Below are 20,119 nucleotides of genomic sequence, written 5' to 3' on the forward strand. Positions count from 1 at the left end.
CAAACACACCACAGTGAATACCATTTTTATATATAATTATAATAATCAAAATTATAGTTAAAAGAAAGAAGGGTGATGGGTAGAATAAAGCAAGCAGATTAGGGGGAAGGAGGAGGAGAGGGGAAGGAAAGGTATCAAAGAATGAGATTGGTCAACTTATGTGCACGTACCAATATGGCATAATGCATCCCACTGTTATGTATAATTATAATGCACAAATTAGAAAATTAAAAATCTAAAAGTTTTAGGAAAAGGGAGGCTGTGTCTTTGGACACAGTGCTTAGCTTCTTGGCCACATGTGCTCCTTGTGTGAAGCTGTTGCACCCTGATGGGTTGTTGAAATTGTAGATGCAGTCGTGTGTGTAAAGTTCCAGACTAAGAGCCTGGATCAGGGGAAGCTATTACTCTCACTAGGGTTGGTAATTATTCTTCTTTGATCTCAGCCACAGTATGCTTAGAAAGCGTAGAATCTTTTTAATTGAACAATGTTAAAAAAAAAAAAAAACAAGAAAAGAGAAAAAGACCAGATTCAGAATTTATAAACAAGATGCAACCATTGATAAGAAACTGCCAGAAGATGGAAGAGTTCTCACCAGTCCCAGGGCTGGGACTGCCACACCTGACTTCATAACAGGCAACATTATAAAATATCTGTTCTACCTGAATGTATCCTCCACCTCCCACCCTAGGCTCTTCCAAGAATTGCTTTATGATCTACCGGAAAAGACAGCCTTGTTCTAGAAAGTAAACAGACTTCAATAGGGATGACTGATAATACACATTTGCAAGAAGGTCGAGTATACATTTGGAAACAAGAGAAATCAATGTGTGTTCAGAAGAACAAAGGGAAGGGTGACATTGAAAATCTGTAAAAGGGCCTTAGTGGATATTCAAGTGAATAACATTGAGGACATATTTGTTGAATTTCTAAAACTCATAAGACATGAAATTGTTTTGGTCATAGAATCTAATCCCCTCACACACAAAAAAAAAAAGTAAAACCTTTACTTTAAAAATCAGGAAACTGAACAAAATTGTTGCAAACTAAGTCACCTGAATAATGGAATAGATTGAACAGCAGGCATTTTACCAATTGAAAAATAATCAGGAAACTGAGGTACATAGAGGTGACATTACTTACTCGATATCACATATGTAGTTACAGAATCAAGACTAGAATCTAGTCTCAATTCTGAACCCAGTGACCTTTCCATTAATCCATCCTCATATATTATAAGGAATGATACTAACTTTCTAAAATCATTGATAAAGTCTAAAAATGCTTGAAGGAACATTTGTTTTCCCTTAAATTATTTTTCACTGAAACTCTGTGCCATCTAGAATTATAGCCCAGGGTTAATTACATGTTGTCAAGACCAGGCACTCTGCCAAGTCTTTTAAATGCTTATTCATTATGTACTTGTAACAAGACTGGCCTAAGCTTTGATGATTACCGCGGGTGTTTGGTTGTTCCTGGCAATTAGTAGGAAATTGTCCTAGACAAGCAATACTGCGTAAAATGGAGTCATCTCAGATCATCAAAAGTGTTGCAGAGACAAAAATGGATCATTAACACCAAGGTAGAAGAAATTTTGTTCATATAAACATTGTGAATGTTAGCACCTCAAACCTGTTATGCTGCATACATGAAGGTGTGCACCCTTTTCAGTTTCCGATTTTAAGAATGAAAAAGAGTGGGCTATAACTTTTATTTTATTTTATTTATTTTTATACCAGAGATTGAACCCAGGGATGCTTAACCATTGAGCCACATCCCCGGCCCTTTTTTTTTATTTTATTTTATTTTATTTTACTTATTTAGAGAACAGGGTCTCACTAAGTTGCTTAGGGCTTTGCCAGGTTGCTGAGGCTGACTTTGAACTTGCGATCCTCCTGCCTCAACCCCTGTGCCAACCATGCCCAGCTGAGCTGTAAACTTTTAAAAATCAAAATGTTCATTTAATTGTGTTTTGAACATCTTTTGAGTAAGAAATCAGGAATGAACATATGCATTTGAGTGCCCCTTGCTATTTGTTATTTTGGAGTCCTCCCCGGGATCTTTGGTTCTCTGATATCCACTGCTCCAACATTTTGCCAATAGCCATAATGATTCCAATGAAAGTAACAACTTCAATAGATTATGCTAAAATTGGCTCCTAATGTTTTAATTTTTGCCTTCATGCAGTGGTATGCTGGAGTGGAGCTTGCTCATTCTGGCTTATGAGAATCAACTGTCAAATTTTTCAGGCCAGTTTAAGCACAGCCATTATCAACACTTAAGTTACATAAACTTACAATTAAATGAATTACATTCTTACAAAGTAGTGACTCAAAACGAATCTCTTTCTAATTATTCTATTGCACATCTACCTGTGCTTTTGAGATAATGTGTTTATCCATATAGTGGAAATACTATATAATTGTGATTTACTGTGCAATTGATCCCAACATTCAGTGACATCATATTAAGAGATTGGATTAGAAGTATTTATTCCACAGCAATTGGGAAACATTATAAATTGGTGCTGGGTTTCTGGTTTTGTGGATTATCTGTTTTTCAAACTTAAAAGTACATTGTATCTATAGCCATTGCATTGTAAATAGCACACATGAATTAAAAAAAAATAACCTTTCAGGGGCTGGGATTCTGGCTCAATGGCAGAGCACTTGCCTAGCATGTGTGAGGCACTAGGTCCGATTCTCAGCACCACATATTAAAAAATGAATAAAATAATGGTCCATCAACAATAAATAAAATAATGGTCCTCTTAGTGTTTGAAAATTATTTTCCCATTCAGCAAAGAAATCACTCATACAGTTGACAAATGAATGAAATTCTGCTATGTCTTTATTTTGTTTTCATCTTATTAATGTAAAGGAGAATATCCACCAACATCATATAAGAACTATACATTTATCAACTGCTACAGGTGGAAAAGGTCTACAGAAACATTCTGTGACAATTTATTATATTGAATTTACACTAAAGACTTTTTTAATTTTTTAGTTGTAGTTGGTACAATATCTTTATTTGTTTATTTTTATGTGGTGCTAAGGATCGAACCCAGTACGTCACACATGCAAGGCAAGTGCTCTACCACTGAGCTACAGCCCCAGCCCCCACTAAAGACTATTTTATGTTTCATCATCTATAAATAGTTTGTCATACATTCCTTTTAGTAAAATTCATTTTAAAATATCTTACATACAAATATATCAGCATCGGGGGGGTCCAGAAATCTGTTTATTAAACATTTTACCAATATGCCACTCTTTTGAGTCTCTCAAGTCTATAAGAAGTCCATTTCTTCTCATAATAATAAATAAATTAAGTCACATCCCAGCCCTATTTTGTATTTTATTTAGAGGCAGAGTCTCACTGAGTTATTTAGCTCCTCACTTTTGCTGAGGCTGGATTTGAACTTTCAATCCTCCTGCCTCAACCTCCCAACTGCTGGGATTACAGGTGTGCGCCACTGTAAGACCCAGCCAGGTCTTACCTTTTTTAAGGACAAAAATTGTAGTGTTTAGCAAGGAGTAGCAATAGTGCTCTTTTTCAGGATCTTAAAATATAAATTAACAAAAGGTTAATGTGTTCCTTCATTATGAATTCATGTCACTAAAAGGGCTTTTTCACCCTAAAATGGTGTTAACAGTGTTACGGGAGGAAAAGTAAGTGGGTCATTCAATTTGCCAAGGCCAGGTTTTCCTTTTAAACATTCAAATCCCCTGGATTAGTGGATGAGGCAGCAGTTATAAAGTCCCACAAACTGTGTGGTTGAATAACAGAACTGCATTGTCTCACAGTCCTGGAGGCTGTCAGCTTCAGACCAAGGTGTTGGCAGGGCTGGTTCCTTCTGAGGGTGTGAGGAAGGGTTGTTCATGCCTCTCGCCTGGTTCCCGGTGTTTGCTAGCAACCTTTGCCTGCCTGGGATTGTCAATCTTTGCTTTTATCTTCACAGAGAGTTCTCTTTATGTGGGTTATAAATTTCCACCTTTTATAAGGACCCAGTCACATTGGAGTATGGTACACCATAGCCTCGTATGGCCTCATCTTAACTAATTTTATCTGTAATGACCCTACTCTCAAATAAGATCACATTCTTAGCTACTGGGCACCCAGGCTTCAACAGATGAATTTCAACCCATAACAATATCTCTGAAGAAAGCCTTGTTTTTGTGGGTTGTTTTGTTTGTTTTCAATCCCAACGGAGCAAATGTTATGAGATTACAGAGTATCCCGAGTACAAACCACCATCCATGGGAGTCACGTCATTGAGGTGCAGTATGGAGGGACGATGGTGCTAGGTTGGTCGTTGTTTCCTGTTCACTTTATCTCAAACCTTTATCAGTTCCCTTAGCTCACCCAACAAGAGGTGTCTCCAATTCAGCCTATGGTATTTGGGATATGACACTTTGATCTCAAACTTCACTTTCGAGGGGGCCAGCTTAGGCTGAAAACCAAAGCTTCTGAAAGAACCTCATCATATCCATACTTTTGATTTTTTTTTTTTTTTTACAGGGAGGGAACTCTGGGAAAGGTTCAATGTCTTATTCAAAATACAGCCCATTAGGCCCCATGGTGCCATGTTGGTAGCAGATTCAGCTGCCCTGCCTCCTCACTGTGGCTCTCTTTTCCACGTATACTGCAATTCTGAGCCAAGGTGGGCACAGGTCCCTTGTGATTTAAAAAGTCCCGGTCCTATTCCTTTGTGTTGCTTGTTTCTACCTAGAGAATATAATCAGCTCTGTTCTCAGTGAGTACTGTCCACCTGGGAATGCCTTTTGAACTGTCTGTGCTGTAATTTTTTTTAAAACCTCCAAAGCCTCACCTCTGGGACCTACTTAAACATATCATCTCTTATCTCCATGAATCTGAGCTCTAAGAAAGGAACTGATTCTGTTATTAGTCTCTCTGCTAAATATGAACATATCTTCTTAGAGAGCAAAACCATTCAGTATCGTGAAGCCCCATAGAAATTAATTTAATCATCAAGGTTTTGTTGTGGATTTTTATTTTTTTAGGTATTATTTTGGTCAAAGTCTTTCTGCATTTATTATTTTTATAATAATCAAATATGTAATCATATACTTATTTTTAACATTATCCATTTCCCCAATTATATTTTGATAGTTGGGGCTAGGCATCTCCAACTTTATTGAGATATGTTTAACTAATAAAATTGTGTGTAGTTTAGGTAAACAACATGATTTTTTTTCAATACTGGGGTTTGAACCCAGGAACACTCTACCACTGAGGTACACCAGTTCTTTTTATTCTTTTATTTTGAGACTGGATCTTGCTAAGTTACTAAAGTTAGCCTCAAACTTACAGTCCTCCTGCTTCAGCCTCCTGTGTTCCTGGGATTATAGGAATGCACCACTGTACCCAGCTCAATTGATAGTTTGATATGTGTGTATATTGTGAAATGATTACTGTAATGAAGCTGATTAACAAATCCATCACATCACATGGTTTTGGTATTTTGTGTATGTGGTGAGAAGACTTAAGATAACTCTCTTAATAAATCTCAAGTATACAATATGGTATAATTAACGATAGTCACTATGTTGTATGTTAGAGCTGTAGAACTTACCTATTTTGCATAAAAGAATCTTTGTACCCTTTGACCAACATCTCCCCACGTCTACTTTCACCCAGCATGGGGTAACTACCATTATGGGGAGATGTTGTGAGTTCAACTTTTTTAGATTCCATATCTAAGTGAACTTACATAGTATTTGTCCCTCTATGTCAGGCTTATTTCACTTAGCATAATGTCCTCAAATTCATCTGCGTTGTTACAACTGGCAGGACTTCCTTCTTTTTTAGGGCTGAATGATGTCCCATTGTATGTAAATATATGTGTATGCATATTTGTATATGTGTGTGTATGCAAGATATACACACATCTTCTTTAACAATTTATCCATCAAGAGACACTTTGGTTGTTGCCCCAACTTTTATGGAAGCTCCCTAAATTAGTGACCTGACAGTGTCTGAACCATTTACCAACTTATTTGCTTTATCATAGTTCCAGGAGTGAAGCAGGCACCTGCTATACATTTGAATGGGTGATTTATAGTTACATGTGTAGAAAAACAATTGGTGTCTGTTATGCTGATGGTTCATCATTGAAATTTGATTTATGTGTGGTAAAAGGCAGAAATCTTAAGCAAGGAGTTCTATGAATGTTAGCAAGTGTGAACTCAGGCAACTATTACTGGATCGCAGTGAAGAACATTCTCCCAGTCCTTTGAGAAATTTCCTTCTGCCCCTTTCTTATCATGACCCCAAGGTCATAGGGACATTCTTCTTTGTTTTTCTGTGAAGTTTTAACCTTCCCATTTGGTCTCTGATCCATCTCCAATTAACTTTTGTACATGGTAGGAGATGAAGGTATCAAAGTTTCCCTTTGTTGCTTTTTTAATATCTACTTCTGCTTTTTTTTTTTTTTTTTTTTTTTTTTTTGGTACCAGGGATTAAACTCAGGGGCACTTAATCACTAAGCCACATCTCCAGCCCTTTTTTTATTTTTTATTTTGAGACAGGATCTCAAAAAGTTACTTAGGGGGCCTCACTAAATTGCTGAGGTGGAATTTGAACTTACGATCCTCCTGCCTCAGCCTCCCAAGTCACTGGGATTACAGGCAATAACACTGTGCCTAGACTTTCTGCTCCTTTTGATAAATTCAAATAATTAAGTCTTTTTTCTATTAATACATTTTTTTAATTTTATTTTTTTATTCATTTTTTTTAATATTTATTTTTTAGTTTTTTGGTGGACACAACATCTTTGTTGGTATGTGGTGCTGAGGATCGAACCCGGGCTGCACGCATGCCAAGCGAGCGCACTACCACTTGAGCCACATCCCCAGCCCTATTAATACATTTTTAATTTGGGAATGGATCTATGGTATTTCTTTTTCTTATTTTAACTGAACCATTGTTGCTGGGAATATCTCAGAAGCGCAGGAAAGGGTCTGTTCTCAGCAGTGATTGGATGACTTGAGGCAGCATATACAGGGCATGGTGCTGCTTCAGAGTCAGGCCTGGGTTCAAATCCAGGTGCTCCCTGTGTTCAGAAAAGATAGCCTTAATACTAAATGTACAAAATAAATAGTAAGAGGCCCAACCTAACAGGAAGTCTTTAATGAGGAAATGAAATAATAGGTGTGATACAGTCATCACGGTGTAAAGGTCACAGTCAGTACTACCAGCTTTACCTGTGTATCTGTATGCCTGTATATGAGTGTGTGTGTCTGTGCTGGAGTATGGTGCAAGAAAGAAAAATAAGAGATAGAGAGGGGGAAAAAGTCCCTGAACTTGGAGGAGGGTTCCTTTTTGAAAGGTTTCTCCCTCTAGCCACTACCACACTCATCACACGCTCCTCAGGGAAGGAGGGCCCCGTGCTTGCCTCTGAAGCCACTGTGGGTGGGAGCACAGTGCTGCCAGTTCTCTGAGCCACTGTGGCTTCCTGTCCCCAGAACTGATCATCCTGGAAACACACTATGTGGTTCTCTCTCTGCCTGTCTGTTCAAAGTACTGCCCTTTATGCTATGTCTGCAGCAGGCTTTATGCCTCCGGAGTTCACACATACAAGGGAGGAAGGAATGTGAAGACCCACGTGGCAACCATCAGTCTATACCAAGGAGAGCGCCCACACCTCTGTGTGCCTTCCTGAGAAACAGTCTTGTCGAAAAATAGCCAAAGGGGGAGAGTAGGGAAGAGCAGCAGCCATGCTTGCAGCTGAAAAAGAAAAGGCAGAAAGAAGCTGAGCTCTCTGCAAGCCCCCTGTGTGGCAGGGGAGATTAGGAAGGTGGCCGCTCTGCAGTCTGGGTATTAACCACCGTCAACGGCTTCCCACTCCTCTGCGTTGGGACGCCCTGTAGACTTGCCCACACTCTCAGCCAGTGAGCTCAACATGTTAGAGGTGCTCTATCCTGACAGGGGCGTGAGGTTTTCTGCAAGCCGACATGGTCCGTGCTGCAAATGGGAGCTGTAGTGCCAGTGCTTGGGATTGCCACATGTTGTGGCAACTTCTACCAACACCTTGCCCCAACCCAAGGGCAGCTTTCAAAGGAGCAGGGCACAGGTATTGATTTGACCATCATTCTGTGCCAAGTCATGCTGGAACCAGCTTGCCCATAAGCAGAGTGTGGCTCTAGGACTGAACAAGTATTTGTAGCCATTAAGTGAGACCAGGCTGTGTTTGTGGGTTTTCTATGCAACGAAAGCTTTCCTGTTCACATGTTGTTGGTGAATGTTCCGGTAACTAAGCTTAGACCAGCAAAAAAGGGATTCTTTCCAAGAACTTAGGATAAATCTGTCTATGTAAGCAGACCTCCCCAAAGCCTCATGGGCACAAGTAGAGTCCCAGAGGTAAAAGCATGGTGATATTTCCCTTCATTAGTACAGAAGAACACTGTGGTGGTCTGTGGGCCTCTTTCTTTCACTTGCCTTAGCTGACTTGGTCTTCCGATGGCCTTGTGAGCTGTCATTCCAATTTGCAGAAGAGGAGCCAGGAGCTCAGTGTCCAAGCAACGACTTGTCCAGCATCATAACCGATCATCAGAGAAGCAGGGCTTGTATCTCAGACACTCTGGATTTTTCTCCTCATGGCAGTTAGCTTCTAAAGGGAAAAATTCAACATGAGGCATCCTAAGATATAGCATGAGTTTAAGCAAAAGTAGGAAAAAGAAAAACAAAAACAGAGACTCCATTTAACCTTGATGTTGGGAACATTTTTCTTGGCATGGCCCAGCCAGCAATCATGATTTGAGCCCAGGGAGGAAAAAGTAACCCTAACTCACCATCGTTCAGACTGTAAACAGTATTTACATAGTCATAATATAAACTCTATGTATCAGTGTTCTAATTTTGGAGCCAACTTGTGGACAAAGCAAGAAAAATTTGGTCACAACTACATATAAATAAATATTAGCAGCCATGACAAAATAAAAGTAGAGAGAAAAGTTTTTTGTTTTTTTTTAACATGTCTAACATAAAGTGAGAGGAGAAAGCAGGAACAAAGATGAAATAATGAGGGACGTTAGAGGATATATGGTGTTGGTTGATGGAGTGAGGAGGGTTGTTATGTAGGTTATTCATAGTTACAAAATAGATAAAATAGCAAAAGTTGGGAGGATATGCAGCCTAGGAGAGGGTACTTGGCTTTCCTAGTCAATCAATAGATGCTGCCTTAGGCCAAGGATGTCTTTTTTTTTTTTTTTTTTTTTTTTGTTACTAGGGACTGAACCCAGGGGCACTTTAACCACAGAGTCACATCCCCAGCCCTTTTTGTATTTTACTTGGAGATAGGTTATTGCTGAGTTGCTTAGGGCCTCACTAAGTTGCTGAGACTGGCTTTGAACTTGGGATCCTCCTGTCTCGGCCTCCCAAGCTGCTGGGATTATAGATGTGTGCCACCGTACCTGGCTCGATGATGTCTTTTATTCCCTGATTCATCGAAAGATACCAGAAGAGCTGAAAAGAGAAATCCAGAAAGGAGCCACTCCTTGACTGGAAGCAGGAGGCAGGAGCAGGTGACTTTTCATCTTAAGTCATCTGTATCACATGATAAATTATGATGCTATTTCTTTGATTATTAAAAAAATATTTTTGAGGCACTGAGAGGATAACTTTTAAAAGATAAAAACTAGAGCTGGGGCTATTACTCAGCGGTAGAGTGCTTGCCTAGCACATGTGAGGCCCTGGGTTCAATCCTCAGTACCACATACAAATGAATAAATAGAATAAAGGTATTATAAAATAGAAAAAAGGTAGTATAAAATAAAATAAAGAAATAAAATAGAAAAAAGGTATTAATAAATATCTTAAAGGTATTAATAAATTATAAATAAAATAGAAAAAAGGTATTATAAAATAGAAAAAAGATAAAAGCTATGAATAGTAACATATGTTCCCTGAACACATTTTCCCATGAGAATTAGCTATAAAACACTCATTGGGTCTGCAAACAGCAATCAGAGTGTTCCAGGCTATAAAATTATTGATGGCTGTTTCAGCAGTCCATCCAAGTTAATGCTGTGCAGGGAAGCCAAACTGATGTTGCTGGTGAGAGAAAGATGCCTTTGTAAGGTACAGCCTGTTTGGCATCAGAGCACCTTAAATGTCTGCTCCCTAAGGGACATCGAAAATGGAAAGTTCCTCTTCCTGCACCCTTCTCACCTATGAGAAGTTTGCAATTTATGGAAATATGGAATCACAGAATAGCAGAAGGGCTTTGGCAGTTTCTGTGCTTTTTCAAGAAAAGAATTGAGTAGATTAACAGTTTCCTGTATGCCTTGTTGCAAATTAGACATAATTAGTCCTCAGACAGTCTAAATGGAAGGAATTGTGACCCAACTTGTTGGTGCAGAACCCAGGCAGGCAGCCAGACTCTTCAACCCAGTCACGTAATGTCACTTCCAGAAAAGAATCTTCCCAAGACGAAAGTACAAGGAATAACCGCGCTCTGACCTCACCCCTGGGTTTTCAGAGTATTTCTCCCAAGAGAGATGCCCTGACTGGTAAGTGACCCCTAAAACAGAACCTGAGAAACTCACAGACAGAGAAATCATAGGCTTGTGGTCAGGTAATCAACAATAAATACAGTAAGGACACAGGGCAATCACAAGAATATTCCCCAATATCAGAACTGAAGAGAAATAAGTATTCAGCTAATTGTCACAGACACTGAAGTCTAAATTCTTTTAAACTGTATTTTACCTTTTCTACTTAGACCATCTTCAAGGCTTGGATGAAATTGCTGTGGACTATGGATGCATTTATTTAGGCTGTAGGCTTGGTGGTTCCTTCTTGCATTGACCCTTTACTTTTTTAATAATTGCATTATATATTGTTTTAAGTAGCAATCCTGTATTGTGCATACAGTATTTAGGTTCTTGAGCTAAGATAACACTTCCTGTCCCATGTGAAGTATTTTCTCTTTAGAAAGATGCACCTTTAGTCAGTGGCATACACCTGCAATCCCAGCAGCTTAGGAGGCTGAGACAGGAGGATCACAAGTTAGAGGTCAGTCTCAGCAATTTAGTGAGACCCTTTCTCAAAATTTAAAAAAAAAAAAATTATAAAAAGGGCTAGGGATATAGCTCAGTGGTAGAATACCCCTGGGTGCTATCAAAAAATGCACCTTTATCTTCAATAATTTGCATAAGAAAAGCTTTACTAATCTCTTATTGCTAAAAATAGCATACAAATGTTAAAATGAAATATTTTTAGTCTCATTTTCAGCTGAGGCACAAAACAAAAGGAACTATAAGTCTGTCACGCTGTTGAAGGAAGTGGTCAAAAACCGGTTTTGCAACCCTTAGCAAACTCCATCTCCAGACTTTCAGAGGTCAGAAAGGCCAAGGTGAGAGTTGGCAGTCAGAACATGGGGATTAGAATGGAGGGTAAGTGGGGCTGTGTCCCAACGCAGCAAACGGGCTTCCATTGGACCATGCGGAGGGCTTGATATGTGACCTATGGAGCAAGCCAGATAGTCACTCCTGAGATCCTAAAACCTTGAGGAGAGGAGAGCTTGCTGTTTAGAATAAGCCTCTGCCTCTAACTTCCTATCTCCTTTCAGTCCAAGAAGTAGACTTCTTGGTTTTTGATGTCTGCTCTGTCCTAGGACATGGATGGCTGCTTACTCAATTTTTGTGTCTTACTGTATCACTAGTCACTCCACACCCCCCCCTTACTTGTTTGGTATTACTATCCTTATTTTACATATGGCAAACTGGAGCTCCCAGGGGTTAAGAAACTTACACGATATCACGTACAACTAAGTGCAAACACCAGAATTCAAGGCCAAGCCCATCTGATTCCAAGGCCCATGCTCCACCCATACGAGCTCAAGTTTTAGTTTCCCTAAAATGTCCCGTCATCCTTTTTCGGGTGGTTGATTTTCAGGGAAGTAAAATATACTCTGATCACATGCATATCTACTGGATAACAAGGATAACAAATATAAAAATATGGATATGCATATCTACTGGATAACAAGGATAACAAATATAAAAATTACTTAATTGGTTATATAGCTTTCACTAATTGCCAAGACCATAAGTCAGATTATTCGGAATGCATTTAATTATATTTTACTATTACAATGCCTAATTATTTATATAGTTCTGTGTATTTCATCAAGTTCTTTCATATAGGCAATTTGGTTGAAATATTAAACTACTAGGAACTTAAATAGTTTATTGAATTTGTTAAATTTGATGTCCATTTTTTTAAAAAATATGTTGCTTTGTAAAGTATATTTTGCCTACTTATTTTCCTCAAGCCTCTCACTTTATTATTACTCTATCCCAAGATGGCAAAGATTTCCACAGCTCACATCAAGCATCACATACCCTATTGGTTTTTCCTGGTATTAAGTGATGATTCTTTTGCAAGTTCCTAGGAACATTTGCCTGAGCCACCTTGGTTTCTGCAATGGCAGATTTCCAAAATTTCAGCAGAGCTGAACATAGAAGAGGTGGGTAATAGGAAAACAGAATTCAGAGCCTGACTCTGTTCAGCTACCACAAAACCTTAGGCAGGTCAGTGCTTCTCCCTCATCTCTAGGCCTCATCTTCAAAGTAGAGATGTTGGCCTGGAAAAAACAAAAAGAGATGATACAGTGGGACATGGGACAGGCTGGGTGTAATGCAGGATGGTGACTGGAGCTCTGGAGTCATGCAGAGGACATGCCTGTTTAAAGGAGACGGCCGCAATCTCATTTCTTTGAGGAATGTGGGCTCAGAGTGGCAGTTCTTGGTTTCTCAAAAAAGCTATGTTTTTGTGGGAATTTCCTGTTTCTTAACTTGGAAATAATTCAAACTAAAAACAAAACAAAACAAAACAAAAAAACCCTCTTCTTCAAAATACACTTCTCCCAGCCACACTGGGTCTATGGGGCATTGGGGTGCAACCTCTGGGCTAGACATCCTCCATCCTCTGGCCTGTGCTGTGTGCTACACCACCACTGGCCGTGGGACATTCTGGATGGTTCCCCAAGCTTCTGCAGGCTGCCCTCATAATCTTTTCAATTCAGGGCTTAAAATCTCAGAAATCAACTCTCTGATTTTTATCAGGTTGACTATAATTTTTTCCCTCTATTGTGAAAAACAAAATGTCTTCAAGTAACCAGTGAATAAATCAAGGATTTATTCAAAACAATTAGTTATAAATATGCCTGACCTGGGGCTGGGGTTGTAGCTCAGTGGTAGAGCGCTTGCTGAGCATGTGTGAGACACTGGGTTTGATTCTCAGCGCCACATAAAAATAAATAAAGGTTAAATTCTCTTTAAAAAAATAATAAATAAAATAAAATATGCATGACCTAAAATACATAGTGCATGAAGTTTCCAGATAATTACAATACCATATTTGGGGAGATCAAGTTTAGAATTATGCTTCATTAGCTTCTTTATTTATTTGTTTTGTTTTAAACATACATAAAATTCATCCAAACAAAATATACAGTTCAGAGGTATTTTGTGTACTTAGAGAGTTGTAGACCTACCTTCAAAAATCTAATTTTAGGATACTTTCAATACCCCAAAGAGAAATCCAACACCCATTAGCAGTCAGTCTCTTCCTCTCCTGCCTCTGTACCTGGCAACCATTAATCTGATCTATCTGTATAGATTTGCCTATTTTGAATGTTTTGAATCAAATCATATTATATGTGATTTTTTATGCCCAGTTCCTTCCATTTAGCATAATATTCTCAGGGCCCACCCATGATACAGGTATCAGTACTTCATTCTTTTGTTGTCAAATAGTATTCCATTGTATGAATTATTTATTCATTCATCAGTTAGTGGACATTTATGTCATTACCATTTTGAGGCTGTTATGAATAATGCTACTACAAACTTTATATACAAGATTTTTGTGAACATGTACTTTCATTTTCTTGGAGATATACCTAGGAGTGGAATAGCTAGGTCACATGGCTTTAAGGACCCACCAAATAGCTTTCAAAAGTAGCAATTTGCCCTCCCATCAGCAACATATGAGGGCTCCACTTTCTCCACCTCCCCTCCAACACATAATTGCCTGTCTTTTTTTTATTATAACTGTCTTAGAGGGCCTCTCACTGTAGTTTTGATTTACATTTTCTGATGACTAATGATGTTGAACATCTTTTCATGTGCTTATTGGCCATTTGTATATTTTCTTTGGATTCATGTCTGTTGAGGTCCTTTTCCTGTTTTTTTATGTGATTGTTTGCCTTTTAATGGAATTATAAGTGTCCTTTATATAGTCAAGATTGAACCCCTGTGAGCCTCAGTTTCGTCCTCCAAATTTAATGATGCTCAAAATATTCTCCTTACTAAGGCAGGCACAGTGGTGCATACCTGTATATCCAGCTACTCGGGAGGCTTGGGCAGGAAGATTGCTGGAAGATTGTGGATAACACAGCTAGATCTTATCTCAAAAACAAAACAAAATATTCTATTTACTAAGATAGAAAACTAACACATATGGAAAATAATGTAAATGACAAAGGTTTTTTTTTTAAATACATGACCTGTTTCATTTTATCAAATTTTGGCCATTTGAAACTGAGGAAATCTGGAATTTCTTTTTTCTATAATCATAATATATTTTAACTAAAATAACTAATAAGTGCACCTGTCCATTAAATCCTAAAGGCTAATTTTTTTCATATTTTAATTTTATCTTAACCAATGCCAATGGTTTACTCACAGTATCTAAAAATAAAAGACTAATATTGGATTGAAAAATATTTACAAAGTAGGTTTGCCTCTGGGGAGAATTCTGGATCACAAGAAGACAGGATGACTTTGGTATATTTTACACTATATGCATGTAGAGTCATTTTTAAAGATAAAATTTTGACAGAATTTGAATATGAACTATAGATAAGATCATATATCAGTCTATTTCATGATTTTTATAATTATATCATGTTATATGAAAGGATTTTGTTCTCAGAAAATCCACACTGATGGAATTGGTGCTGAGAGATTCCTTGTGTCCAATTTATTAACCTCAAATGGCTCAGAAAAAAAAAAAAAACATTCATGTACATATAGAGAAAGAGTGTTAAAGTGAATGAGACCAAATGACATCATCAATTGGGGAACCCGAGTGAAATGTATCTTGGAATTCTTTGAAGTATTCTTGCCCCTTTTCCTTGACTTCAAAATTCAGTCAAAATAAGAGGTTAAGGACCAGGGGCAGTGGCGCAAGCCTGTAATTCTAGCAGCTCAGAAAGTTGAGACAGGAGGATTGCAAGTTCAAAGCCAATCTCAGCAACTCAGCAAGGCCCAGTCTCAAAATTTAAAAAAAAAAAAAAATTAAAAGGACTGGGATGTAGCTCAGGTGTAAAGCACCCCTGGGTTCAATCCCTGTACCACAAAAATTAAGGGACTGGGGGTAGAACTAAGTGATAGAGCATGTGCTTAGCAGGAAGGATGCCTTGGGTCCAAACCTCAACACCAAAAGTATAAAAAAATCAACAAAAGTTTAAGTGAGTTTTAATTTAAATTAAAAAATAAGGAAGAATTTAAAAATAAAAAGAACTTCCAAAATATTCTTGGTTTTGTATATATATGAAACTTGATCATCTTAGGAGGGCAATAAGTAAAAACTCAGGTAGGGGAAAACTTACTTTTTGAACCTCATCAGATAAATTATATGTTTACAAATAACTCAGAAGGCATTAGAGAGTCTTTTTTTAAAATAAATAAGATGGGGCTGGGGTTGTGGCTCAGTGGTAGAGTGTTTGCCTAGCATGTGTGAGGCACTGGGTTCGATTCTCAGCACCACATATAAATAAATGAATAAAATAAAAGTCCATCAACATCTTTAAAAAAATTAACTAAGTAAATAACCTATAAGGCATTAGAATTTTTTTTTAATTATATGAACTATGAACCAAAAAAAAAAATGAGTAAAAATGAGAAGTGATCCCACAATCCCATATTTTCTGGCCGCTTTGTTTCTTGCTTTGGCGTGTAAGTAGATAAAGCATTTATCTTTCCCACGAGGCTCAACCAGGCAGGAACATTTTAAACCCACAAGAGGAGTAAATGGAATCTTCACAGTTGAAAGACAAAAGCCAGTGGATGTCCATTACCACCTCCTGATCTCTGATCCAAAAAATAACCTAAGCAGTGGTAATTGCCACCCGGTGCCTTTTAACGCAGCAGCGCTGGGAGCTGATGGTTTCCTTCACCCAGGAAATCTGAGGATTTACACTCTGAAGTCAGCATCTCCAAGGAAAGAAGTCACATTCCCTCCACTCTGGAAGGTCCGCTGGAACAGACTCTGTTTCCCACATTATAAACCCATCTTAGGTTTTTGGAGAGCAAGAAGATTTTTTTTTCAACTGTACAGAATTTGAGAGAAAATGCTTCCAGCCAAAAGTGAGGTAGTTCTAAGACCTTAATTTCCACATTCCCTAATATCACCCAATGGAAGACCTATGGAAGATCCCCCACCCACCTTGCCTCCTCCTAATAGTCTGTGTATTGGCAATTCCCACTTCCCTCCCCTTTCTTTTTGGCACTGCTGAAAGGCTGGGATCGAACCTGGGTCCTTGTGACTGCCAGGCTAATGCTCTACCACTGAGCTCTGCCCCCAGCTCCCTACAATTTTCTTATTATGTCTTTTATGATCAGGAAAAATTACAAATGAACATTATTTATTAATATCTACAGAATTCTTCCAAAAAGTTTTTTTTTTATTATTGCAATGGTCAACATTTGAAAATACTTCAGATATCTTTAATTAATAGGTAAATATATACAAAGATAGAATTATGCACAGTTCCCAGACTAGGGAAGGACAGAAAGACTACATTGTTCTCAGTGGTCTCCTCTCCATGTAGCTTAGACAAGAATCTCAGAGGCTGATTTTAGATGGGGAGTTTTCAGAAAAACTCTTCTCTGAGCCCTGAAGGGAACATGTAGTGACACAGGAGGAGAGAGGAGAAGGCCACTTTCCACACCCTGCCCTCAGCTCTGCCACTACGGCAGACCACGGGCCCACTGCTAGAGTTCCTTCCACTCATCCAAAGACCAGGCCCTCCTCCATCTTCCCAAGCACCAGTATCACCCTCTTCCCCTATTATTTTTTAAGATGTTTTGTTCTTGAAAAATGTTCCCATGGCAAAACCACAGATCAAAAATAACTTCTATTTTAATGAGGGGTTGTACATCAGAACTCCTAAATTAATTTCCAATTTAAATACTACCCAAGTGGATCAGTTCCTTCAACAGTTAACGCTGGCTATCCTATCACAACAAAACAAGGTGGTTTCTCATCCATAACTGTCTCCCTGCATATTGCTTTGATTGTTACTAATCCACAGAGGCTCTGCTCACAAAGCACATCACACAATGCTCTGTGTTTATGTAAGTCATTATTCCAAGTGTGGTCCGTGAGCATCACCTGGAAGCCTGTCAGAAATGAAAAGGCAGAGGCTCTGTGCCAGGCTTTCTGAATCAGAAACTGGGGAAAGAGCTCACGAAACTGCACCGGCACCAGCTCTCCTCAGGATTCTGATGCGTACAGAAATCTGACAATCCCTGATGTAATCGAACCCGTTAAGCCAAAAAGGAAAAGAAACAACAGTAAAAGAGAGAAAAAGAAGGAAAGCAAGAGGGAGGAAGGGAAAAGGGAAAACCTGCTTACAAGGTGTTAAATTGTGTCAACTAGCAAGGTGTGTGTCCTTGAGAGGAGAATTAAAACTCGGAAAACCAGCCAAGGAGCCACTGGGGTCACAGCATCCCACCACTCAACAGGCACACACCACTTCTCAAAGATGCCACAAAGTGTCTCCTGTGCTGATGTAGAGAGAGAACGCTCTGCTGACAAAAAAAAAAAAAAAACAAATTTTTAGGGCTGGGGGTTGTGGCTCAGTGGTAGAGCACCTGCCTAGCACGTGGAAGCACAGGGTTCGATCCTCAGCACCACATAAGAATAAATCAATCAGGTAAAGGTATTGTGTCCATGTACAACTAAAAATATATATATTTTAAAAAATCTTTTTTATCTCCAGGTATAACTATCAAAATCTGCTTCACCCCCTCCAAAGCCACCCACCTCTTAGCCACGACTTTGGAGTTGTCTGGGTTTTGCTCTGGAAGTCATGTGCTCACCTTTTGTCTTTGTTTTTCCAGCAAAGGGTTACCTTCCAGTTCGACCTTTACCTTAGAAGAGGGGACCATCTACTTGACTGCTGAGCCCAACGCTCTGGAAATGCAGGATGATAATGCCTCCGTGCTTGATGTCTATTTAGTAAGTCATTTTTTTTTAGTTCCTTCCCCTCCCCTTCTGGTTGACAGATGGATCCAGGCCATGGCTGCTACAAGAATAGGTTCTACGAAACCAGGCATGCTTGGGTTTTGAAAGAAACAATGGCACCCCGCCTTCTATAAAGGATGTGTCTTTTCACAAGCTGTATTTCCTACAGTTCATATAGAACATTACACAAAAGATTATCTAGGGTAATATTCAATCACCACATATAACAAGAGGACAAATCCCCTTAGGTCCAGGCAAATAGGGCTCCTTGGGGTGATTCCCAAGGAAGTCATGCCTTTCTTTGTCTCTTCTTCACTTTGGTATTGCCTCCTTGGATAGGTTAGTAAGCTGGGAGGAACTAGGTCATGGGAGGAACCCGAATTCAGCACTGAAGAATTCTGGCTGGCCCAGTAGAGTCGCCACCAACCAGTTGTGTGAAGTACATAGAGCTGAGCTGTGACTGTGTGCCCTTAATGCCAGAGGAGAGAAATAATGCCCACCCTGGTGTCACAGGCTGCTTTGAGGAACATGACCAATCTCGTGTGGGGACCTCCTTCAGTGCCTGTAGGATTGTCTGCGTAACCCTAATTGTATTGTTAGATGATGTGAGAAGGATACCCTGGTGCATTAGGCTGAGAAGACTAAGGATTTTCCCTGCCAAATACATCTCACGTCCATTCTCCACATGCTCCTGCACCTGTGCAAAATCGCATGCAACAGGGAAAGTTGATTGGAATTTTCTATTTTCTTATGTTTTCCTAAACTTGAGCCATTGCTCCTCGCCATACCTGGTTTACCAGCTCACACTGGGAATCGGTACCACCTGATGTATGTGGCATCTCCACACCCCTCAGGGGCCCTTGAAGCTGAATCTTATGTCTCTCCATATCTCATTCTGGCACTGAATTTTCTCAAGTGTGCTCTGTAGAACATCAGCCACCTAAAGTGTTATTTTTGAGCCCACAGTCCTCTAGTGGCTTCCCAGTGCTCCTGAAGTAAAACCCAAAGTCCTCAAGGCCCTACATGGTCTGGCCTCCCCTGCCTTTGGGACCCCTCCTTCTGGGCCTCTGCCTTTCTCACTGTTGCTATTTCAATTATGCTGGCCTCCTTGATGTTCCTCCGCCAAGTCAAGCATATTCCTGCCTTAGGATCTTTGCATTTGCTATTCTATCTACACTCTTTCCCAAAGTCAATTCATGCTTATTCCCTCATTTCCTTCATGTCTCAACCCAAACATCTCCTTCTCCAACAGGCTTTCCTTGAACACCCTATATAAAATAGCAGCTCCTCCAACAACCACCGTGAAAGAATTTTTTTCCCCTTCTTAAAGTACTGGGAATTGAATCCAGGGGCACTCTTACACTGAGCTGCGTCTCCAACCCCTTTTATTTTATTTTGAAACATGGCCTCACTGAGTTACCCAGGCTGACCTCAAACTTGGGATCCTCCTGCCTCAGCCTCCCCACTAGCTAGTATTATAGACATGTACCACTGCACCTGACTAGGAAGAATTTTTTTCATAACTTCTAAATATATTTCTTGCTGCATAAATAGATTATTTTCCCACCAAGCCATGCTCCTCCATTACTGCTTTTAAAAAGTAAGTTATAGAATATCACACAATTCTCACAGCATATTTGGTCCCCTAAGCCACCCACTCCGGAAAATAGGGAATTAAATCGCAGGAAAGCAAGGGGTTTTTTGTTGTTTGTTTGGTTTTTGGATTTGTTTTTGGTTTTGTTGTGTTGTTGTTGCTTGTTGTTATTTTTGTTTGGTTGGATTTTTGTTTGTTTTGAGAAGGTTGTTTTTGATTTTTATTTTGTTTGGTTTGATCTC

The 20,119-nt window shown here is 39.2% G+C and overlaps 1 protein-coding gene across 3 annotated transcripts in view; it reads left to right on the top strand.

Annotated features, from left to right (window-relative positions):
- Positions 1-20,119, top strand: part of PIP5K1B (phosphatidylinositol-4-phosphate 5-kinase type 1 beta) — a 305,629-nt gene that overhangs the window by 273,133 nt on the left and 12,377 nt on the right. For all 3 annotated transcript variants that reach the window (XM_081273842.1, XM_081273841.1, XM_081273843.1), the window contains one exon: positions 18,160-18,277. In XM_081273842.1, the coding sequence (XP_081129968.1) occupies positions 18,160-18,277 (118 nt within the window). The remainder of the gene's footprint in view (positions 1-18,159; positions 18,278-20,119) is intronic.

The sequence above is a fragment of the Spermophilus citellus genome (assembly GCF_964194105.1).
Source record: "Spermophilus citellus genome assembly, chromosome: 2".
In the NCBI taxonomy this organism is placed as follows: domain Eukaryota; kingdom Metazoa; phylum Chordata; class Mammalia; order Rodentia; family Sciuridae; genus Spermophilus; species Spermophilus citellus.